At 34.9% G+C, this 25,561-nt stretch overlaps 1 protein-coding gene across 1 annotated transcript; it reads right to left on the reverse strand.

Moving 5' to 3' along the window:
* Positions 1 to 405: 405 nt before the first annotated feature.
* On the reverse strand, positions 406 to 2,673 carry RPL4 (ribosomal protein L4). Its single transcript, XM_039046888.2, has 2 exons — positions 1,713 to 2,673; positions 406 to 627 (listed from the first exon to the last, which is right to left on the reverse strand). The coding sequence occupies exons 1-2, from the start codon at positions 2,536 to 2,538 to the stop codon at positions 590 to 592; spliced, it is 864 nt and encodes a 287-aa protein (XP_038902816.1). The 5' UTR covers positions 2,539 to 2,673; the 3' UTR covers positions 406 to 589.
* Positions 2,674 to 25,561: the final 22,888 nt, after the last annotated feature.

Below are 25,561 nucleotides of genomic sequence, written 5' to 3' on the forward strand. Positions count from 1 at the left end.
AGTTTGAGAATATTGGAATACCGTGGCTTTAACCTTAGCCAACTGAAGCACGGCTTGTTTAGACATATATTCTCAATCATGAGATCAGAAATTCAGATTCCCACCTCCCGCCCCGTCATGTTGAACTCAAGGGGGGATCAGAAGATTTTCCCAGTCTAAAACAGCACCCCCACAAGTTGGTTAAAGAACTATAGAAATCAACCCTAAATTTACTCCAAAAGTGTAGTTTTGAGCAGAGCCTGAGATAATATGCAGATTCTGCTACATAAGATATGATCTACTAAAAACTAGTCCTCTTTCTCTCTGAACATTTCCACATGTTATTAACTGCCATTAGAGAAGCTATAATAATGGAAGCTCCAAACTTGGGAAGAAAGTACAGGGAAGGCAATAACAGAATGCAAGTTCCGAAAGAATAAAAGATTATTCTTGAAGATATCATCCGCTAACAACACTTTAGGATATCAGAGGAAAAAGGGACAAGAAAATACCTTTTGGTGTGTACAAGAACAAAAAAGAAAAAAATGCGTTCAAAGCCTGAAAGTTAACATACCCCGAAAGCTTCTTCCATGATTTGGACATGGCAGAATCATTCTGCTGCATCCGAATCCTCGCCCGCCTCCGGCCCTGTTTTCAGAAATGAAGAAGATGTTAATGGAAGAACTATTTTCTCCCTCTCGATTAACTTCAGTATGTGTGTTTCATTTTTCTGGTAAGAAACCCAGCTTATTGTAGAAGGGCATACAGAAAGCAAGACCATAAAATGGGTCTACAACAAGTTTCAAAAACAGATTCTAATCCAAAAGAATTACACCAAGTCGAAAATCATTAAAAGTCATCGCTCATAATGATGCATTAAACCTGAAAACAGTGGAAAGAGAAACGAAAAGAGATTAATGAAAAAGTTGTCTTGCTAACCATTTCATGTCTTATTTTTTTTCTTTTCCTGAAAATCAAGTCTATTTCGTCTCAATTTCTTAAGATGATTTGCATCTTTGTTAAGCATGATAGATGAATTTTGAGCCAAATTTCAAAAACAAAAACAAGTTTTTAAAAACTACTTTTTTATTTAATTTTCAAAATTTGGCTTGGTTTTTAAAAGCATTGGTATAAAGTAATGTTTATAGACTTACTTTTTAGTTATCAAAAATTGGCTTTGATTTTGAAAATACTTTCACAACAAAACATATAAACCAACGAATGGAAATAACATTTATACGCTCAATTTAAAAAAAATAAAAACAAAAGACTAAGTGGTTATCAAACCGGACTTCACTTCTTATGGTGTGTTTTATGTGAAAAAATGGAAGTAGCAGCAAGAAAGAGCAATGTTAAAAAAGCATAGGTTGTAGGGTGAAGAAAGTCGAATATCCATCCTGAACTAGCTTTCCATTTCGATTACTCCTCTAAGATTTCTAACAGAAATGAAACAAAAATATAAGAAATCTGAATGAAAATCGATTTTGCAAAATGACAATGCAAAAATGTTAACAGAAACAGATCCAAAACCAGAATCCATAGTATAATTCAAAGGCAGCCCAGCACAAAAGGGTATCAAAGAAATCAAGAATTCAAGAAGAAGATGGCACTGTAATTTGATTTGAATGTTGAATTAGACAAAACTGAAGAATGGAAGGATAATGTAAGTTCTTAAAGCAGTCTATCATTTATCTAATTGAATAATTGAATCGGAGAAAGGCAGAAAAATCAACCTTCTTCGTCTGCTCCACCCTCTTCTTCTTCTGCTTCTTCGTAATTAATTCCATATCTCTCATTCAGATATTCTACCGCCGCCGGCGTCAAAACCAACTTATCGGAATCCAAAATATCAAACAAATTCAGCGTCCTCGGCGTCAACAACTTCAACGTTCCGATATTACGGCTAGATAGTCGCACATTATCAGAAACCTCCGTCATTAAGAACAATGATTTCTCCTTTGGATCGATTCCCCATCTCTTCAACGCAGCAATGAACTCTTTAGTTTTCGGCTTCTCGAACTTGTCCCCAAAATCCTCCACCACTATCGTATTAACCGCCGCACTAGCCACCGCCGTCGATATTGCCAGTCTCTTCTCCTTTCTGTTGATCTTAATTGACCAATCTCTAGGTTTCGGCCCGAAGACCACTCCTCCGCCTGGTCGGAGAGGAGTACGCATCGAACCGCGACGAGCCTTCCCGGTTTTCTTCTGCTGGTAGGGTTTTCTGCCGCCTCCACTAACCTCAGCCCTGGTGAGAGTCGAGGCCGTCCCACGGCGCTTGTTCTGTTGATCGGTGATAATGGCACGGTGAACGACGGCGCGGGCCGTTTCTTGTGGAGCGGATTTGAGGTCGAGGTAGGTTTCGCCGACTTTTTCTCCGGTGAAGGAGAGGACTGGAAGAGTAGCGAGCTCGGAGGAGATTGATAAGGGTTTGGTTTGGGGTTTAAGGGAGTTAGGTTTCCAATTGCAGAAGAGCTTGGAATTTTGGTGGTTGGGGGAAGAAAGGAAGACCGATGAAGTGAAGAAAGAGAGCGACGATGGGGAGGTGGAGGTCGCCATTGTTGGAGCTTTGAGTTCTACGGATGGCTTCGTTATCCACTCCCGCTGGAGATCAGTGGCAAAGAGGAAAATACCATCTTCGTCTCTTTTTCACCAAAAAAAAATAAATAACATTTTTCACTTTAAAATTTAAATTTAGTAATTTGTATCCATTTCCATTTAATAAATAAATCATAAACCCAGGGATTTTTGTAAGGATGGCCCCTTTTTTGGGGAGGCCAACTAAAAAATAGCCCGCTAAGGAATTCGCTAAAATTTGACATTTTGCTTATGTCAGCTGCATGTGAAATTACCCAATTGGCCCTAAAAGATGCACTTGATTACCCCCTACATCCCAACTTCGATTCCCGATCTCATTTCCTGTTCTCTCCTATCAATCCCCGATCTCGATCAATGGTTCAACTCCATGCTTCTCGATCTTGTTCCCCGTTCCATGTCCCCGCTCCCCGATCCCGATCCACGTCAGACAATTAAAATCGTTCCTGATACTTCTTCTCGATCCTGATCCTCTTTCTCGCTTGCGATCCCAATTCCCATTCCCAATGAAAATTAATGTGGTGTACGAAACTAACAAAGCACACAATCGTATCCAATCAATTTAATGATACTTGATTAAGAAGTTTTGTTCGAAATTCGAAGAACATAAAATGTTTCGTTTGATATCATTTTTTATCAAATAAGCATTACATCCAAATTTTGTGGAGAATCCATACGTCCGACCAAGCTACGGCTAGCATCCCCAACAAACAGAGAATAAACATTATATTGAATCACCAAATATAAGCTACTTCACACGACAAGTAAGTAAATGCAGAACTTCATACGCTTTATTTCATCAATTTATAAAACATATCACATTTTATAAGACGTAAATATGTGTGTGGCCAATTAATAAAAACGAGCGAGTGTCGAGGAAATGTAACGAGATAGACAACCACTAACAAGATGAAATATAGGAACGGGTGAGGAAGGAGGAGGGACAAGAACGGGAACTGGGATCGAGCGACGGGACCAGGAAATGGGAGCGAGGAACAGGAGCAAGACAAATGAGGGAGAAATGACATAACTGAATTGATTTTAATGGTCTATGTTTTGTATTATTTTAAAGGATGGATGAGATGCAGTTATTTATTCGGCATGGTGGAAAATGGAATGATAGTAAACAATGCTATGAGAGAGGTCGTTTGAAGGGCATCGTGGTGTCGAGGGCATTAAGGTATGCTGAATTAAGGGATCGAGTTTATGAAATTGCAAGAGTCACTTCTTCAAAGTTCAACATTGTAATGAGGGTTCAACATTAGTTGGACTCATATGGTCCTGCAGTATGTTTACTGGACGATGACGATATCAAGTGTTTGCTTCTTAAGCTAGATCATAATGGACCTTAAATATTTGTCAATGTTGAGAAGATATACGAAGACAGAAACACGTATGAGATCGAGACAGAACATGAACCTTTGTTTGGAATAGATGTTGTTAAGTCTGAAATATTTTCATCTGTTGTATCTATGGAAAACGACGACATCAACCCATGGGATTCACAAAAAACACACCAGTATGTTGGCCAGAAACAGGTTCGTGATGATGCATTTGATGCAGTTGTGGAAAATGATTCTCATGACACCGGTAGGGATTTTGGGAATGACATTGGAACCGAAAATGTTGTTAATCATTGTAGGGATAATTCGGCAAGTGAACTACATCAAACTTCGAGCCAGCCTGCTAATTTGGATATACCATAGGAAACTCTAATCCTTCGTAATGATTTTGTTCACTGTGTTGGCAATATGCTGCGAAAGCCTGATACAGTAGTTGAGTGTGGCTTTTCAAGAGGTGGACCATCTGAGAGCAATGTTAGAAGTGACCTGGTCATACAGCCACAATCTTTATTTGGTATGAATGTAGAGGTAGAGTAATTATTCTTCTCCAAGAATGATGTGAAGATATTGTTGTCAATGCTAGCCATTGAGATGCATGTTCGAAAATCAAATAAAAAACTATATTCTGTACGGTGTATCCACGATACATGTAAGTGGATAGTTCGTTCAATGAAGATTGAGGGATGTGACATATTCAAGATTACAAAAGTTACAATTGTGCACACGTGTTCCATGGAAGTTTTGAATCACAACCACTGATAGGCTAGTGCATTTTTTGTAGGCCAATTAATTAAGGATAAGTTCAGTTAGTCGTGCTGAGAAACTGCACAATATAATTGAGGACATATGGCAAGAGTACGAGGTGAATATAAGCTATCATAAGGTGTGGCATGGCGTGCGAGGAAGACAACTTTCAGTCTTACGAGTGGGACTCTTGAAGAAACTTATGGTTTGTTGCATGCTTATGGGTAAGCGTTAAAGATAGAAAATCCTGGGACTATATTCGAAATTGAGCTTGAAGATGGTCAATACTTTAAGTACATGTTTATGGTACCAGGATCGTGCTTGCAAGGATTTAAGAATTTTCGTTGAGTGATAGTTGTAGATGGCATGCATTTAAAGGGTAAGTATAAAGGTACAATATTGGTTGGTGTTGTTATGGACGGTAATAATCAACTGTACCCTTTAGCTTATGCAATTGTAGATAATGAGACTAACCAGTTGTGGAAGTGGGTTGTGACAAACTTGAAAAATGCACTTGGAGATTGTCAAAATTTGGTATTCATTTCAGATCGTCACCCTACTATAACTCATATTGTTGATGATGTTGTATTCCCAAACACATTTCACATGTTGTGTACTTTCCATCTCAAGAGAAATGTTGATACGAAGTTCAAAGACGCAGGGGTGAGTAACTTGTTTGATAAAGCAGTTAGAGCATTCTGGGAGCCTGAATTCAAAAGATATTGGGACCGAATAATGGACTATAAAGATGGTAGCCTTGTATGATATCTGAAAGAAGTTGGTATTGAATGATGGAGTCGGTATTATCAATATGGGAGCCGATATGATAACATGACTAGCAATGCCGCCGAATGTTTCAATTCACTTACCGTCGAAGGAAGGAAGTTACCGATTGTTTCTTTCCTTGAATTCATTAGAAAATTTATCCAAGATTGGTTCTACGATAGATGGAGGCATTGGTCGGCTAGTACATCGACACAATCAAATTATGTGGAGACAATAATGTCAATTGAGTGTACAAAAGTGAGACAGTACAAGGTCAATCCAATTGATTGTTATCGATTCCATGTGCAGGACGGTGGGTTGGATGGTATTGTTAGTCTTAACACATTAGAATGTAGCTGTAAACAGTTTGATTGTCTAAAAATTTCGTGTTCGCATGTTATTGCTACAACTAGAGAGCGAAACATCAACCCATTGATTCTTTGTAGCCGACTTTATAGCATTGAGTCTCTTGTCCTTGCATACATAGAATCAGTAACTCCACTCGACCATGTGTCTGAATGGATGAAACCGACAGATTATTCTGATATTAAGATTCTTCCACCAAAAAGAGTTGTTAAGGTGGGCCACCGTCAGGTGCAACGAATTTCGTCTATTGGAGAACACCATTGAGCCAAGAAATGCCAACGTGTGGTGGCACGGGGCATGGTAAAAAAACTTGTAATGAACCATTAATTATCATGAATTTTAATGTAGTAGCGGTACAAGCAAATACTCAATGAATTGTTATTTAGTTTGAAAAAAGAAACCTGCGAGTTATGCAAATTATGAAGTAATTTTGTTTCTGTAACATTCTCGATTAAGGATATCGATTCTTAATGATAGTGCTCGTTCTCAATCCTGATTATTGATTATGGCACTCGATCCTAAACCTAGATTATGGCGTTCAACCCCAATCTTCGATGGTGGTGTTTGATCCCGATCATTGACTTGTTTTTTATAAATTTTTTAGACATTAAAGTCCTCGTTTTCTCAAAATTGTATCTCTTCATTATCACTCGCGTTTCATTAATTATGTGGTTAATAATTTGCATCAATATTTTCTCAAAATTATATCTCTTCATTATCACTCGCGTTTCATTAATTATGTGGTTAATAATTTGCATCAATATTGATTATCACTCACGTTCATCTCTAAATTTGCTCTTGTTGCATGCATTAGAGAAAAATTACTACTTGATAATTACATTTATGAACATTAAATTATACAATGGACTAAAAAAAGAATCTATCAGCCCACCACTGCATCTATATTGGAGCCGAAAATCTGCGATTTACGATTGTACAAGTGAGTCTTTAGTCGAGGTCCCCATGACTAAATACTTGAAGAACTTCAAATAGAAGATGTCAGAGTCTAATGTATTTTTGCCTGGATGTTACGAGTCTCTGCTCGATACATCATCCACAGACTAGGTTGTAGACTAGGTTTCTTATCAATAAGACTGCAGTAATGACATGAGGATGACAATGTATGGGTCAGTGGCATAAAGACGAGTTGAAGATAACCCTGTGATTTGTACAATGGTAGTGAGTCATATAGTATTATCCATCTGATGTTCATGTCTATCATCACCAGTATCTGGTGTTCATGAAAATTGTACACTATGTATACAAAGTCGACATCCGCCAATGTAGGTGATGCTTCATTTTTACCTAACACCATATCGATCAGTGACTCCTCACGTGCCCATACCTCCGTCGCTTCCCCCGAACTCCTGCTAAATATAGACATGTACAAACAATCGTTGGTGTAGAAGTTTATGTGACGTTGTGTGCATGATAAGATGTTATAAAAAATAGTATTCATATACGAACACGTCGTGCGAAAGTCAGATTATACGTATGATGTATGCATATGGGAAAACGGTGAATCTATGTATACATATCTTTGGTTGCAATTTGAACTTCTTGGATAAGAATTGTAGTATGGTTTTGAGTACCTATAATCTCGACCGACTTCTTTTAGTACCATAATTCCAAAAAAAATTAGGTAACGGATATATGAAATGAGAACAATTTATGTATTACTTACTTTGCACTCGACCCACTCATTATCCATGATTAGTTTATAAGACACTTGTCAAGTAGTGCAACCTGTCTGGAACAGAGCCCATCTCCTCAGTACATGCGACTTAACATCGTCAGCAGTCAGCCAATCTATAAACTACATGTACACATCCTCTGGTACCGAATGTGTCAGATTGTACAACACTCTGTCTACCCGTGTAGGTGGAAGGATACTCGGAGTCATTAAGTTCCTCAGAACTTTGGCCTTCTTGACAGCCACGGGATGGGTATATGGTTTGACTTCTTTTCTCTTTCTCTCCATGTGCCTATGTCCTTTATTGTCAGCTCGTTTTATTATCGGCTTCGTCTTTGAATGAGCGATCATCTCTACCTTGGGGTCGATGATGGCAATGGGAGTTTGCTTTATGGAAGTGATTTTGGTCTCCGGTACGATAGTGGTAGTGGTGGTGGTGGCGATGGTGGTGTTGTTGGGGTTGATGCGCTAAATCTCGTAGGGTTCTATAGTTTGTAATTGTATTATACAAACTTTTTATTTATGTAATAAAATATGTGATGTTTTATTTCAAAATTAGTTGCATTCATCATAAACCAATAAACTAACATCCAAAGTTATCTTGTAGCTTAAACATGTATGTAGAGACATATGTGTTGGGATTGGTGTCCTAATTCTCCCAGAGTCTCGTAGTTTGTAAACATTATACACATTGTTATTAATAAAATAAGAGTTATTTTATTTCCATTTACTCATATCCAATAAACAAAGATCCGTGGTTATTGTATGTAAACTTAAGCATGTATATGAGATATACAAGTGGATCATGCCTTAAGTAATAACCTAAAAGGTCTGTAGTATAAGGATTAAGGAGGGATACCTTATCTTGGTGACACTACGGATACGACCCGCTTTGTAGAGGTTTACAAGTGTTGTGAACTACTACAGATCCTGAACATTCACGTGGAAACATGCGAGTGAGGGTGTCCTATACAAAAAGTTTGTATAAGACCAGACCACGGGATGATTCGTCTCTTTATATAACGTCGTTGATACTTGAGACTTACATCTCACTAAAATAACCATAGGTGACATGATCTTAATCCTGAGTGTTTTAGGAACTTCTGCCTTTGAGGGTGGTCATTTGATTAGTATGGTGAGAGTGGCCCGATTGCCAACTCAACAAGCCTACCTTTTTAGGGATTTGTCTGATTGGGGAGCTAGGAACTCAATTATGTAAGACGGAATTCACTCATTCCCTAAAGTAAGGGTAAGTAGATAAATTGTTCCCTTAAGGGTTAATTCCAGGTCTTGAACATAGTGGCCATAACCTCTCTTTGGAAGAGAGGACTCAGTCATAGTAGGACTTTGACTTATATTTATTAGAGGAATCAATGGTACTTTAGAAGTTAGATGTAACTATAGGGAAAAAATGATAAATTGACCCAGTTGTACTTACGAGCAATTTGTGAAGGGTTGTCGCACTGTTGATTGGTTGATATGGACACAGAAATATATCTGTAGTGAGGAGAGTGCAACTGTCGGTCTTTAGTAGAGTGCCTAACAGTAACGGATGATGGATCTCGTGACTAAAGAGTTTAGTCAGTTATTCACGTACCGTTGGAGCTTCAAGCTACAGGTCTATATGGTCCCCTTGGTAGCTCAATGGATTCAAATTGAGAATCAGTTCTTAGTGTTAGTTTGAAGTGTTCAAATTAACAAGAGGAAATTCAATTATATGATATAATTGGTGTGATGTATGAGATACATCAAGTGGAGGATTAATGTAAATATGATTTACATTAAGTACCATAAGATAGAAAAAGAACTATGGTTTGTATGCTTCATGAAATGAAATATTAAAACTATAGGTTATAAATATAATATGGTAAGTTGGTTATCATGTTTATTTAAAATAATATTGATTATATGATAATTATTTCTTTTTCTCTAATAACCAAGTGAGTGGGAGGTTATTGGTGGTTTTATGGTAACTATGTGACAAAAGGAAAAATATTTTCCTAATTTTAGAAGGTTACTCAATTCGGAAATAACTCACGGTAAAGTTATTAAGTGAAAGTGTTTCACTAAGCGATACCTAATAGAGAGACTAAACGATCGTGGAGTGTGACTATACGATAGTTCATTCAGTTGATCATAGCTAAACGATCACGTGGCTTTGTCTATACGATAGGCTGCCATCTTCTACACGATCGAGCATATTGTCTATACGATAGATAACTTCCTATCTCCCACTTGCTCGATCGTCTACACGATTGTTACCCTCAAATTTCTTCCTTTAACCAAGATCATACAGAGCCCACAACTCCTGGATTCTTACACCGAGAATACCAAGGTAACCATTGTGGTAGTGTCTTCACTCAACTCGATTGATTTCGAGGTTCTGGAGGCCGTTTGTTGGATTTGTGATCGTTGTGTTTGTTATTGATCGTGTTGTTGTATTGGTTGTTGCATTCGAGGGCTGAGTTACTGTTTTTGGACGATTGGAGATTGATCGAGAAATTTTGAAGAATGTTTCTTCAAAGGTATGCATACTTTTTTCCCTTGACATTCTTGAAAGCATGCTATAATTTTGTTTTGTGCATGACCTGTTAGTTTTCGTTTTGTGACTGTAATTGTTTGATTTCAATTTCAAATCGAATTTGGAACGATCCTTCCATTGCTCATGGAAGTCCTCATGTCTGATTTCCTTCAATTGGGGTGGATCATATTTAGGCGATAACCTAAATCGTTTGTAGTAGATGGATAAGGTTGGATACTTTATCCTAAGGACACTACGAGTATGACCCATTTTGTAGATGTTACAATTATTGTAAAGTGTTACAAATGATCTAATCCTGATCATTTATGTGGAGATATGTGAGCAGAAATATTATATACAAAAAAGTTTGTATAAGACCGAACTACAAAATGTTTAGTCTCATTATATAACGTCGTTTATAATAGAGACTTACATTTCACCAGGATGACTATAGATAACATGACCTGAATCCTGAGTGAGTTGTGAACTCTTGCCTATGAAGGCAGTCCTTTGATTTGTATAGGTGAGAGTGGCCAGATTGCCGACTCAACAAACCTACTATTTTAGAGATTCGTCTGATTAGGGAGCTGGGAACACATTTACACAAGAGGGAATTCACTCCTTCCCCAATGTCAGGGTAAGTAGATAAATTGCTCCCTTAAGAACTGATTCTAAGACTTGAACAATGTGGCGTCGCACCCTCTTCTGGCCCGAGAGGGGTTTGGTCATAGTTGGACTATGATTTATTATTCATTAGAAGGATCAATAATGCATAAGGAGTTAGATGTAACTATAAGGGCAAAACGGTAATTTTGGCCTAGTTGTACTTACGAGCAATTTGTGAAGGTCATTATACTGTTGATTAGTTATATCCAATGGATATAGAAATATATCTGTAGTGCGAAGAGTACAGCTATCGGTCTTTATTGAAGTGTCCAATAGTTAATGAATGGTGAATGATTTACTTAAAGAGTTTAATTAATTATTTACGTACTGTTGGAGCTTCAACTTACAGGTCCATGAGGTCCCCTCGGTAGCTCAACGGGAATTAATGAGAATCAATTTTTGGATTAATTTGATTTGTTTAAATTTATTGAGAGAATTAATTATATGTGATATAATTAAGATAATATAATTATATGTGATATAATTAGTATAATGCATTTGATACACTAGAATATTATGTTTTAATGAGAGGAAATAAATATTTGAATATGATTCAAATATTAATTATATGAATTGAATTCATATAGTCAAATTTAATATAAATGTGATTTATATTCAAAGTCATTGGAGAGAGAAAGGAAACTATAGTTTATATTGTATATGATACAATATTAAAACTATAGGTTATAGGTTATATGTTATTTTTATATAACATATAGTTTAATATATATATTATATGATAAGGTAGTTATCATATGAATTTATATATTAAATTATTTATTAAATAAATAAAATTTATTTATTTGTTTGTTTTTTTAAAAAATTATTTTTTAGGAGGGAGTCAAATCCCTCCCTCCTCTTTTCTCTCCACATCACGTAAGTGGGTGGGTGGGTTTGGTTTTTGTTTTATCTTCTCTCTCAATCTTTTCCCTCTCAAATCCACAATAGGCAGAGCTCACTCCTTCTGGATTCTCATCCCTGAGAATACCATGGTAGACATTGTGGTGGCACCTTTTTTTGAAGAGGATTTAACATGAAGATTGGATTCTTCAAAGGTAAGAGTTCTAAACCCGCTTTATTTTTTTTTTTATGTAAATTTTTAATAGCATGTTATATTATTTGTTAAATGCAGATTTTTGTTCTGTAAAAATTTTGTGGATGATCCATATCTTCCACTCAAGAACCCTAACTAGGTTCCTTCAGGTGTCGGGGTCAATGGTGGTAGTAGTGGTGGTGATAGTGTTGTCCGGGTCGATGGTGGTAATGGTAGTGGTGGTGGGGGTGTCCGTGTCAATGATGGTGGTAGTAGTGGTGGTGGTGGTGGTGTCCAGGTAGATGGCTATATCAAAGCAAATGGCGGCGGCAGCGGTGTTGGGGTCAATGGTGGAGTGAAGGAATTGAATTCCTCAACAAAAGCGTGTAGGCGTGTGTGCTTTGAAAATGTGGAGAAAAAAAAATAGAGAAATATACAAGAATTTAAGATAAACATAAATACAAATAAACATGCTTTTACAAGGGAAGAAAAGACTAACCCTTTAAGGCCTTCTTCAACATTTCCTCTCCATGTCACGAACACTTCGTACCACGAACATCTCTCTTGAACTTCTCTACACAGACTCCAACAGGACACCACCACTGGGTCTTCATTACTATTCTCTGACAAGAATCAAGATGGTGGGATCTCTTTTGGGAGAAGGAAGAACTTCACAAAAGGAATTTTTTCTGTAAAGTTCTTTTGAGAGAGAGAGATTTTTGTGTGTAGAGAGGAAAAAATGCAGAGAGAGTTCTTCGCAAATAACAATGTATGATTTTTTTATTTTATTGATTTTTAAATTTTATTTTATTTTTTGTTTCTGTAACCTAACAATTAAGCTAAAGAGATGAGGAGTTATAACTCTCTACCAACATACGTTAGATAACTCCCATTTAATTTATATATTAAATCACATTTAATATATAATTTAAATAAGTAATTAATTAACATTTAATTAATTAATCAATAGATTAAATATCACACATTTTACTTAAATTATATTTGAATCATATTTAAATATAAATCCTCTCTCATGACCTATAGTTTAAATACGAATCTCATTAATATTTATTTTAACTTATATTTTCTATATGAACCTTATTCATATAATCAATATTTGAATCTTATTCAAATATCTCTCTCATGTAACCTATAGTTTTAATATGAAACTCATTCATATTAATATAACTTATAGTTTTAATATGAATCTCATTCATATAAATTAATATTTGAATCTTATTCAAATATTTATCTCTCTTATATAATAAAGCATAATTTTGAATCTTATTCAAAATTAACTTTATATTATAATGTATCTATATACATTATATTAATTGTATCTTATACAATTAATTTTCTTATTTAATTTGAATAATTCAAATTATTCCAAAGTAAATTGATTCTTGTTTTACTCTTAGTGAGCTAACAAGGGGACCTTATGGACCTACAGCTTAGAAGCTCCAATGATACAAGATTAATCAATTAAATTCTTTAATTAATTAATCAACATTCATTAATTGCAGATCATTTTAATAAAGACCTACAATTGCACTCTTCATACTGTAGATAAGTTTATGTGTTCATGGATATAACCAATTAATAGTAAGTCGACCATTCACAAATTGCTCGTAATTACAGTTGGGTCAAATTATCATTTTACCCTTGTAATTACAAATAACTCCTTAAGTCCCATTGGTTCTCTAATGCACAACCTGTTTATGGTTCTACCATAAACAAAACCCTCTCGAGCTAGTGAGAGGGAAGGGTCCTATTGTTCAAGACCTAGAGTTAGTACTTAAGGGAGCAATTCATCTACTTACCTTAACGATGGGAAGAGTGAATTCCATTTTTTGTAGTTATGTTCCCAACTCCCTACTCAGACAAATCTCTAAAATGGTAGGCTTATTGAGTCGACGAATCTGGTCACTCTCACCCATATAGATTAAATGATTGCCCTCACAGACAAGAGTTCATAACTCACTCAGGATTAAGGTTGAGTCACCTATGGTCATTATATAAAATGTTAATATCATTAATCAATAGTGTTATAAACGGAGAATAATCATTTCGCGGTTCGGTCTTATACAAACTCTTTGTATAGGATACCCCCACTCACATTTCTCCACATGAACGATTATGATCAAATCTTTGTAACACTTTACAACTTTTATAACAATTACAAAGTGAGCCGTATCTGTAGTGTCACTAGGATAAGACACCTAACCTTATCCATATATTACTGACCATTTAGATTATTATTGTTGAGGTTGGTGCCCTAAATCTCGTAGGGTTCTATAGTTTGTAATTGTATTGTACTAACATCTTATTTATCTAATAAAATATTTGATGTTTTATTTGACATTTAGTTGCATTAATCCACAAATCAATAAACTAACATCCAAGGTTATCTTGTAGCTTGAACATGTATGTAGAGACATACAAGTGGATCATGTTTAAGTGATAACGTAAATGGTCTGTAGTAGATGGATAAAGTTGGATACCTTATCTTGGTGACACTACGAGTATGGCCCACTTTCTAGATATTACAATTGTTGTAAAGTACTACAAATGATCTGATCCTAATCATTCATGTGGAGACATGTGAGCGGGGTTATTCTATACAAAGGAGTTTGTATAAGACCAGACCACAAAATGTATAGTCTTATTATATAACGTCGTTCATAATAGAGACTTACATTTTACCAAGATGACCATAGGTAACATGACTTGAATATTGAATGAGTTGTGAACTCCTGCCTATAAAGGCGATCATTTGATTTGTATGGGTGAGAGTGACCAGATCGCCGACTCAACAAGTTTACCATTTTGGGGATTCTTCTTGTTGGGGAGCTAGAAACACAGCTACACAAGAAGAAATTCACTTCTTCCTCAATGTCGAGGTAAGTAGATAAATTGCTTTCTTAATAGTTGATTCTGGGGCTTGAACAATGTGGTGTCACACCTTCTCCTTGCTCGAGAAGGGTTTGGTTATAGTTGGACTATGATTTATTGTTCATTAGAGGTATCAGTGGTACTTAAGGAGTTAGATGTAACTACAAGGGTAAAACGGTAATTTTGGTCTTGTGTACTTACGAGCAATTTGTGAAGGGTCATCGTATTATTGATTGGTTATATCCAATTGACACAGAAATATATCTGTAGTACGAAGAGTGCAGCTGTCGGTCTTTAGTGGAGTGTCCAATAGTTAAGAGATGGTGAATAATTTAATTAAAGAGTTTAATTAATTATTCGCGTACTGTTAGAGTTTCAAGCTACAGATCCATGAGGTCCACTCTGTAATTTAACGAGAATTAATGAAATTAATTTTTGGATTAATTTGAATTATTCAAATTGATTGAGTGAATTAATTATATGTGATATAATTATTTAAATTTAATTATATATGATATAATTACTATAATGTATTTGATACATTATAATATAAAGTTTATTTGAGAAAAAGTAAATATTTGAATATGATCGAAATATTAATTATGTGAATTAGATTTATATAATTAAATTTAATATAAATGGGATTTATATTAAATATCGTTATTGAGAGAATTAAACTATAGGCTATATTGTATTTGATACAATATTAAACTATAAGTTATATGTTATATTTGATATAACATATAGTTTAATTTCTATTATATGATAAAGTAGTTATTATATAAATTTCTATTTATTTTATTATTTTTTATAATTTGAAAAATAATTTTAGGGAGGGAACTCCCTCCTTTTTTTTTTCTCTACTACGTTAACAGGAAGAGGGTTAGAACAGATTGATTCATCTTCTTCCACATTGAGTTTTTTTTTTTTTTTTTTTTTTTTTTTAAATAGTAACATTCTGTAAAATTTTTATCTTCTCCTTCCCTCCCATTTTTCCCTCTCTTCCAAGATAATCAGAGCCTACACCTCCTAGACTCTTACTCAGAGAATACAAAGGTTTCTATTGTGGTGTGTCCTTTTTGGTTCGAGGGATTCTACTTGAAAAACGGTTTTTCAAAGGTAAGAGTTTTTAAACCCAATTTACTCTTCTATAATTTTTCTTTAAGCATGCAATTATATTTTAGATGCATAATGTTTGTTTGTTGTAAAATTCTTAATTCTATAAATTTTGGATTTAGGTCCGTTCCCATTTTTCGCTTAAGAACCTTCAATAGTTCCTTCAATTATTTAAACATAATCCACATGTATGTCAACCACATACATGTTTAAGTTACATAGAATAACCTTGGACCTTTCTTTAATGGATTATTACATACATTGAATAATCAACAATTTTTTTAAATAACGTATAACTACGAGACTTTAGGGTATATATTCCAACGGGTAGTGGCGTCTGGGTCGATGGTGGTGGAAGGATACGCGAGTGCCTGTAGCAAAAACGATCGTATCTTAATTCTAATTTTACAAAATATATAGAAAACATAGAGGATGAAAACAAGGTATACATAATATAATAAACATGTTTTATATAGAAATTAAAGAGGAAATACAGATCCAAAGATCATGTACTTTTGAAGATTAATCTCTTGACAATTCCTATCCGAATCTCGAACACAATGAACTCTTCAATCGTGAAATCTCAGCAACAAATTCAAAACAATCAGACACCACCATGCGGAAACCTCGTTATTCTCGGGGTAGAGAATCATTAAGAGTTTGTGGGCTTCAAGATGAAAAGGAATTGAAGATTGATTTGAGAGAGTAGAGAACACACCAAGAACCACACATTAAAGCCCTTGTGTTCTAATATGTATTTTTATAAATGCAAGAATAAGATCCATCTTCCTCATCTTTTGCACTTCCACTTCTACATATTAAAAAATGAGAAAATAATGGGGGAGTTATTCAAAATAACTCTCTCCCTAATAATTGAATAATTAAAAAACTTATTTCTCAATTTTTAATTTTAATTAATTAAAATAATATATATATACACATATATATATATTCTATAGATTATATTATATCTCATATCATATAACCTACAGTTTAATATTGTCTCACTTAACCCATAGCAATTAATATGAATCAAATTCATATTAATATTTGAATCAAATTTCAAATAATTATTTTCTCTCAAATAAAACTTTATATTATAATGTATTATATACATTATATCATAACTGATTCCTTTTATTAATTTGAACAATTCAAATAAATTCAAAATTAATTCGATTCTCATTAATCCCAATTGAGATGACAAATGAATCTCATGGACTTATAGATTGAAGCTCCAATAGTACTTGATTAATCAATTAAACTCTTTAATTAAATTAATCAACTTCCATTGAATTAATCAACTTCCATTTCGCACTATAGATGTATTTCTGTATCCATAGGATATAACCAATCAATAGTGCATTGACCTTTCACAAATTGCTCGTAAGTACAGTTGGACCAAAATTACCATTTTGCCTCTGTAGTTACATTTAACTCCTTTAGTACCATTGATCCCTCTAATGAACAATAAGCTATAGTCTAACTATAACCAAACCCCTCTCAGGGCAAGAGAATGTGTGATGCCACATTGTTCAAGCCCTAAAATTAGCCTTTAAGGGAGCAATTTCTCTACTTTCTCCAACTATAGAAAATGAGTGAATTCCTTTTTGTGTAGTTGTGTTCCCAACTCTCCAATCAGACGAATCCCCAAAATGGTAGACATATTAAAACGGCGAAACATGCCACTCTCACCCATGTAGATCAACGGATCGCCTTTATAGGCAAGAGTTCACAATTCACTCAAGATTCAAGTCAAGTTACCTATGGTCATCCTAGTGAAATGTAAGTCTCTTCTAGCAATAGTGTTATATAGAAATACTATTCATTTCGTGGTCTGGTCATTTGTAATACTTTACAACAATTATAACAACTTCAAAGCGGGCCATATTCGTAGTGTCACCAGGATAAGGTACCAAACATTATCCATCTACTATTACCATTTAGGTTATCATATAAACATGATGCACCTATAGATCTCTATATACATATTTAAGTTACAAAAGATACCCCTAGATCTTAGTTTATTGGTTTTTGTTGGTTAATGCAAATAAATGTCAAATAAAGTATCTCTTATTTTATTAGATAAATAAAGTGTTTGTACAATACAATTACAAACTACAAGACTCACGAGATTTAGGGCATCATTTAAATGCGTTCAATAATATCTTCCACTTGCCCTAGACTAAACGCGGTCTGTCTCGTAGAAGCAGACTCTCTAGATGACCCTCAAACACCTTAGTCGTGAGGCCTGTTATAAACGGATGAGCAACGTTGTGCGCTGAAGCGATCTACATGACAATCACGTCCCCTCGATGAACAATCTCTTTAACAAGGTGATATGATGTGAATTCAACCATTGAACCATTGCATATACCTAAAGGACCAATTACAAGAAGCAAGGTAAAGAAGATTCAAGAGGCATTCACACTACATCTTCAAAAGCTAGCAAATTCACAAGAACCGACAAATAATTTTGAAGCCAAATTTTTTTATAATATTAGTTCAATGAGTCAAGAAAATAATGACATGAAGATGGCACGGGAAAAGTCCTATAGTTCGGAAGATGATATGGTGGTAAAAAAAAAAGTGTAGTTTTTTAAAGAAAATGTTGTCAAGTGTGCACCGCATGGGAAAATGTGATGTTAAACCTTGTCAAATGTGAGAATTAAGCTTGCCGCCTTCTAGAGGATATATTTAGACAATTTGAAGACTTTCTATATTTTTAGTTTTGCAATTTGACTTATAACTTAGTATGCAATTAAGTTTCATGTTCCTAGGTGTTATTTTCTATAATGTGCAATTAATTGTATTTGAATGACTTTTGAGTTTCTTGGTCCATCCATGATTATTTGGCCGATAAAATGGCTTGTAATGCTCTTGAAAACTCATATTGTCAATATTAAAAAGTCAACCCTTTCGTGTTGTCATTTCTTTCAAATCTTGCTTTAGATTTGATGTTTAAATCAATTCATATGATTAGTCTTGATCAAGTTAATTCTGAAGTGAGTTGTTTTAGGATTTAAGAATGACCATCATAGATTCTAAGTACGATCTAAGTTAGTTTTCTTTATGAGTGTTTGCAAGGATCCTAGAAGGACTTCTAGCTTTGCATCCAACAAACATCGCGGGTGCTCATCATTTGGTATCAGAGAATTTGGTCATCATTCTGGCCGACTCTAGAGGTTTTATCTTTACTTTATTTCAATTTTTTTCTCCAAAGCAATTGCTTACATCTTATAATACAAGGCATTCTACAGTTTATCTTGAAATCTTCTTCAAATCTACTCTTAGATCATAAAAGAAAAAAAAATCAGTGGAAAAAAAAAGGAAAAAAAAGTCAGCAACAAAAAAAAAATAACAAAAAAAAAAAAGAGAGAGAGAGAAAAAAAAAATCAAAGAGCCAAGGCACATGAAAGTTCTTGTCATTAGTTTGAAATAAAATTCCATATTTGTTTTTGAGTTGTTGATCCTAAGTTTGAGTTTCTCTAATCTTAGTTTGTGAGAGTTGATCATTTTGAATTGGTTTCCATCAAACTTTTAGTAAGATTGCACCTAGTACCAAAAGCCTACCCTTGAGTGATAAATACGAGCGTTCTTGAGTGAAATTGGTGAGGATTGTCGTGAGGTCCTTTTATTACCAACTTTAAAATGTCACGGGGTGAAAGAGTACCACAAGTACAAGATACTAATGTGGCTATTCTTCAAGCCATTCAAGGCATGATAGAAATGATGAGGGAAGATAGGCAAGAAATGAAGGCACAACAACAAAGAGAAGAACGAGCCATAAAAGAAGATGAGGGAGTATTAGATTTGGTTGAACAAGAAAGACAAGTTGGAGGAAGGGGAAACGTGAGAAGAAAAGGAAGAAATAATATGCAACCTAGAAAAGGAGAAAGAATTCATGAAGATAAAGATAGTGGAGTCAAGCTTAAAATTCCACCATTTTGTGGAACGGTGATACAGAGGCATACTTGGAATGGGAAAGGAAGATAGAACATGTGTTTGATTGCAACACATTTAGTGAGAATAAGAAGATGAGACTTGTCATTGCCGAATTCATTAACCATGCCAAAAGTTGGTATCAACATCTCAAATTTGAGAGAAAGAGGAAAGATGAGGATCCCATTGAAACTTGGAAAGAACTTAAAGAAGCAATGAGAAAGAGGTATGTTCCAAAACATTATGAAAAAGATTTGAAACTAAATTGCAAACTTTGAGGCAGGGTACAAAAAGTGTGACTGAATATAATCAAGAGATGGAAACTTTGATGGAAAGAGCAAACATTCGAAAAGAAGAAGAAGAAGACACCATGTCTAGACTCCTTGGAGGTTTGAATCGAGAAATTGATCGTCCCTTTGATAGGTATCCACAACTTTACTTGAAAGATATGTTTCATTATGCAATAAAAAATTGAAGAACAATTAAGAGTAGAAAATGAACATTCCAAGAGGTATAATTCTAAAGCTAATACCTTTTCAAATTATAATGTTTGGAATAAGGATGGTTTTGTGGATAGTAGTGAAGCAAAAGGGAAGTTTGTGGCTCCCAAAAGAGTGGACGTCGAGAGCACCAATAATAAAAAGAATCAAGCTTCAAAGGAGGTAAGAGATAAATCTAGTTCTATTCAATGTTAGAAGTGCAAAGGATTCGAACACACGAGCAAAGATTGTGTCAACAAAAAAGTCATGGTCATAAGAAATAGAATTCTTGATTCGGAAGATGAACGTGATGAATAAGATGCTCGACTTAAGGAAGAATCTGAAGCATATGATGATGAGTACATTGAAGAAGGTAACTTCATATCCTTAGTTGCGAGACAAGTATTTAATGTGCAAATCAAAGAAGAGAAAGTTGAAGATCAAAGGGAGAACTTGTTTCACACAATATACTTGATTGAAAAAACACCATGTAGCTTAGTGATTGATAGTAGAAGTTGCACAAATATAGTAAGTAGTTTTCTTGTAAAAGGACTCCAACTCACTCTTGTCCACATCCAAAACCATAGAAACTTCACTGGTTGACAAACAATGAAGAATTGAAGGTAAACTCCCAAGTTCTTATTTCTTTTACGTTGGAAAGATATAAGAATGACGTCCTTTGTGATGTAGTACCTATGCATGCAGGTGATATGTTATTGGGCCGACCTTGGCAATATGATAGAAAAGTCACATATGATGGATTGTTTAACAAGTACACACTTACTTTGAATACTTTGAATAGGAAGAAGTTTACTTTGCTTCTATTATTTCCATTTGAAGTACAATGTGATCAAGTAAAATTAGAAAAGAAAAGAAAATAATTTGAGGATCAAAAGAGGAGAGAAGAAAGTAACTTAAGAGAGAAAAGTGAGGGGCAAAAGGTGAGTGAAAATCAAGAGAGAGAAAATAGTGATTTTGAGGAAAAAAAAAATAAAGAATGTGAATTTGGTTATGAGAAAAGGGGAAGTGAGGAATGTGTTATCATCCGAAGCACCAAACTTTGTACTTATGTGCAAAGGAATGTGTTTAGTAACTGAACCTAACTCTAATGGTGCTTTGCCTAGTGCTTTTGAATCTCTTTTGTAGGAATTTAATGATATGTTTCCACATGAAGATGCACCTATGGGTCTACATCCTTTAAGAGGGATTGGGCAAAAAATTGACTTCATACCTAGGGCAACTCTTTCAAATATGGCTGTGTATAGAACCAATCCAACCGAGGCTAAGGAAATTCAAAGGCAAGTGGAAGAACTCATGGATAAAGGTTAGTTCGGGAGAGCATGAGTCATTGTTTGGTTTTGGTGATTTTGGTACCCAAGAAAGATGGAACATGGAGGATGTGCATTGATTGTCGAGCCGTCAACTAAATAACGGTAAAGTATCAACATATTCCTAGATTGGATGACATGTTAGATGATTATATGGTGCAAATATATTTTCAAAAATTGATATTAAAAGTGGTTACCATCAACTTTAAATGCATGTGGGAGATGAATGGAAAACAACTTTCAAAACAAAATTTGGATTTTAGGAGTGACCTGTTATGCCATTTGGTCTTACTAATACACCAAGTACTTTTATGAGGCTAATGAATCATGTTTTGAGAGAGTACATTGGAAAATTTGTTGATGTATACTTTGATGATATTCTTGTTTACTTTAAAAATTTGAATGAACATATTTTGTATGTCAAGACAATTTTGCTTAAAGTTAGAGAAGAAAAGCTTTATGCCAACTTCAAAAAGTGTAGTTTTTATTTAGACCAAGTCAATTTCTTAGGATTAATTGTCTGAAAGGATGGGGAAAAAGTTGATGAAGAAAAGGTCAAGGCTATTCGAGACTGGCCAACACCCACCAATGCAACCGAATGAGATCTTTTCATGGTTTTGCTAGTTTCTATAGGAGGTTTATTCAGAATTTCAATAGCTTAGCCTCACCATTGAATGAACTTGTTAAAAAGAATGTGAAATTTGAATGGAAAGAAAAGCAACAAAATGCATTCAATGAATTAAAAGATAAATTGACTAATGCACCTTATCTTGCTTTACCTAACTTTGAAAAATCTTTTGAGATTAAATGTGATGCAAGTGGGATAGGGATTGGAGATGTTTTGATGCAGTAAAAAAGGCCAATCATGTTCTTTAGTGAGAAATTAAATGGAGCACAGCTTAGCTATCCAACATATGGCAAGGAATTACATGCACTTATAAGGGATTTGCAAGTTTGACAACATTACTTATGGCTAAAAGATCTTGTCAACCACACTGATCATGAAAGCTTGAAGTATCTCAAAAGCCAAACAAAGTTGAATAAGAGGCATGCTAAATGGGTAGAGTTCATTTAGACATTTCCATATGTCATTCATTACAAGAAAGGTAAGGATAATGTGGTAGCTGATGCATTATCAAGAAGGTATGCATTGTTGATTTGAAACACATGATTGATTTGAAACACTTAAAGTCCCTTAGTGCAAAAATTGCAAATCCTTACCTTTCTTGATTTGAATGCAAACATTTAAACACATGAAAGGTAAGGATAATGTGGTAGCTGATGCATTTCCCTTAGTGCAAAAATTCTTGATTTGAAACACATGATTGATTTGTACAAAGTTGAGAAATCTGAATTTCATGATGTGTATACGAAATGTTTAGAAGGAAAAAACGTGCATGATTATATTGCGTTTGATGAAATGCTTTTTAGGAAAGGTAAACTTTGTATTCCTAAGTGTTCCATTCGAGAGTTACTTGTGAAGGAGGCTCATGGGGGAGGATTAATGGGGAATTTTGGGGAATTTAAACATATAGAATGTTGGCTGACATTTTTATTGGTTGAAAAATGAGAAAGATGTGAATAAATTGTACAAATAATGTTTCAAATGTAAGGAGGCTAAGTCTAAGACACAACCACATGGTCTTTACACACCTTTAGATGTTTCTAGTGAACCTTGGGTTGACATTAGCATGGATTTTGTTTTAGGACTACCAAAAACTAGGAGACATCATGATAGCATTTTTGTGGTAGTTGATGTTGGGGTTTGTGCCCTAAAGTCTTGTGTCCTGTAGTTTGTAAACACATTTTGTATGAATGCTTGTGATGTATAATATATGATATTTACTTCACTTCTTGACTTTGCACATTTAGATGTTTTATTTTCTTTACCACAAACCAATAAACTTAAAATTTTAGGTTGTCTTTATGTAACTTAAGCATGTATGTAGTGACATACAAGTGGATCATGTCTTAAGTGATAACAAAATGGTCTGTAGTATATGGATATAGGAAGGAAACCTTATTCTGGTAACACTACGGACGCGGCCCGCTTTGTGGAATAGTTACAAGTGTTGTGACTTGTTACAGATGGTCTGATCCTGATCATTCATATAGGGGATATGCAAGCGAGGGTGTCCTATAAAAAGAGTTTGTATAAGACCTGACCACGAAGTGTTAACTTCTTGTCATATAACTCCATTCATGATAGAGACTTCACTTCACTGGGATGGCCATAGGTAACATGACCTCAATCCTGAGTGAGTTGGGAACTTCTATCATTGAGGGCAGTACTTTGATTTGCATGGGTGCGAATGGCCAGAGCGTTGACTCAAATCTACCACTTTGGGGATTCGTCTGATTTGGGAGCTGAGAACTCAGCTTCACAAGATGGAGTTCACTCCTTCTCCAGAGTAGGGGTAAGTAGATAAATTTTTTCCTTAAGGGCTAATCTCGGGGCTTAAACGATGTGGCGCCACACACCTTCTCATGGTCCGAGAGGTGTTCACACATAGTAGGACTATGTTGTATTATTCATTAGAGGGATGAGTGGTACTTAAGGAGTAAAATGTAACTGCAGGGGCAAAATAGTAAATTGGCTCAACTGTATTTACGAGCATCTGTGAAGGGTCATCGTACTGATGATTGGTTATATCCAATGGACATAAAAATTATCTATGGTAAAAAGAGTTCAATTGTCGGTCTTTAGTGGAATGCCTGGCAGTTAACGGATGGTGAATATCGTGGCTAAAGAGTTTAATCACTTCTTCATGTACCGTTGAAGCTTCGAGCCATAGGTCCATAAGGTCCCCTTGGTAACTTGGATACAAATTGAGAATCAGTTTTTAGGTCAGTTTGAAATGTTCAAATTGACAAGAGGGAGTTCGATTATATATGATATAATTGACTTTATGTATGAGATACATTAATTTAGAGGAAATTAGATATAAATATGATTTATATCTAGTGGAGGAAAAATACTATTGTGAATATATGATATTAAGCCATAGGTTATGAATATAATGAGATTATATTTATTATTTATTAATTGGACAATTATGGGATAATTGGTCGGCGTCTCTTCTGTTTTCGTAACGGATGGGTAAGATGAAGAATTGCTTTGAGGAGCTTAAATAGCTCATAGTGTGTTAAGCATAAGAGATAGCATTTATGTGTGTCATCGCTTAGTAAAATCAGAGCCTATACAATAGTGCTAAACGATCGTTTAATGCTTACACTTGCGCGCTCCTTGTGCTAAACGATCACTTAACGCTTACACCCGTGCGCCTCTTGTACTAAACGATTGCTTATCTTTTACCAAACGATTGTTTAGCGCCCAAGATTTACTAAATGATCGTATAGACGATCGTAGCTTTTTCTACTCGATCATTTAGACGATTGCTTACCTTTTTCTACACGATCGTATATTTCACCTAAATGATCGAGCATTTTGTCTATATGATAAACGAGTCTTTCTCTCACTTGCTTGAACGTTGTATACGATCTCTTTACCTCATCCCATTTACCAAATCCGAACAAAGCCCACCCTTTGGATTCTCACTCCGAGAATATTGAGGGCTCTGAGTGGTGGTGTCATCCCCGTTTCCTTCTGTTCGTGTGGAGATTGTTCGTGATAGACGATTGGGTGTTGTTGAACGATAGCTTGTCGTTCCAGCGAAAACGAAATTTGCTGTGAAGAAGAGTCTTCAATTGGTATGATCTCTTGGTCTATTATTTATTGATCCTTTAAGCATGTTAGTAATTTAGCTTTACAATGCATCTATGTATGTTTGAATGTATATGTGGAAATTCTGTCACAATGAATTAGAAAGATCCGCTTCCGCTCATAGGTACTCTTGAATAAGAGTTTCTTCAGTTGATAGGTTTAGTAAAATAGCATATTCCATTCCATGTAATAAAACAGATGATGCTACTAATATAGCTAATCTTTTCTTTAGGGAAATGGTTAGATTGCATGGAATTCCTAAAACCATTGTTTAGTGATAGAGATGAAAATTTTTTAAGTCATGTTTGGAAAGTTTTGTGGGGTAAATTGGGAACTAAGTTTTTGTTTTGAACAACTTGTCACCCACAAACCGTT

Source organism: Benincasa hispida, chromosome 10, assembly GCF_027475165.1.
Source record: "Benincasa hispida cultivar pf3 chromosome 10, pf3_genome.v1.1, whole genome shotgun sequence".
NCBI classification, from domain to species: Eukaryota; Viridiplantae; Streptophyta; class Magnoliopsida; order Cucurbitales; family Cucurbitaceae; genus Benincasa; species Benincasa hispida.

What these genes read in the sequence shown, in the direction of transcription:
- RPL4 (XM_039046888.2), bottom strand. Translation starts at nt 2,538, where the DNA reads ATGGCGACCTCCACCTCCCCATCGTCGCTCTCTTTCTTCACTTCATCG. An exon ending in GGGTGGAGCAGACGAAGAAG is followed by an intron (nt 628 to 1,712) that starts GTTGATTTTTCT and finishes TTCTGAAAACAG; the next exon opens with GGCCGGAGGCGGGCGAGGAT.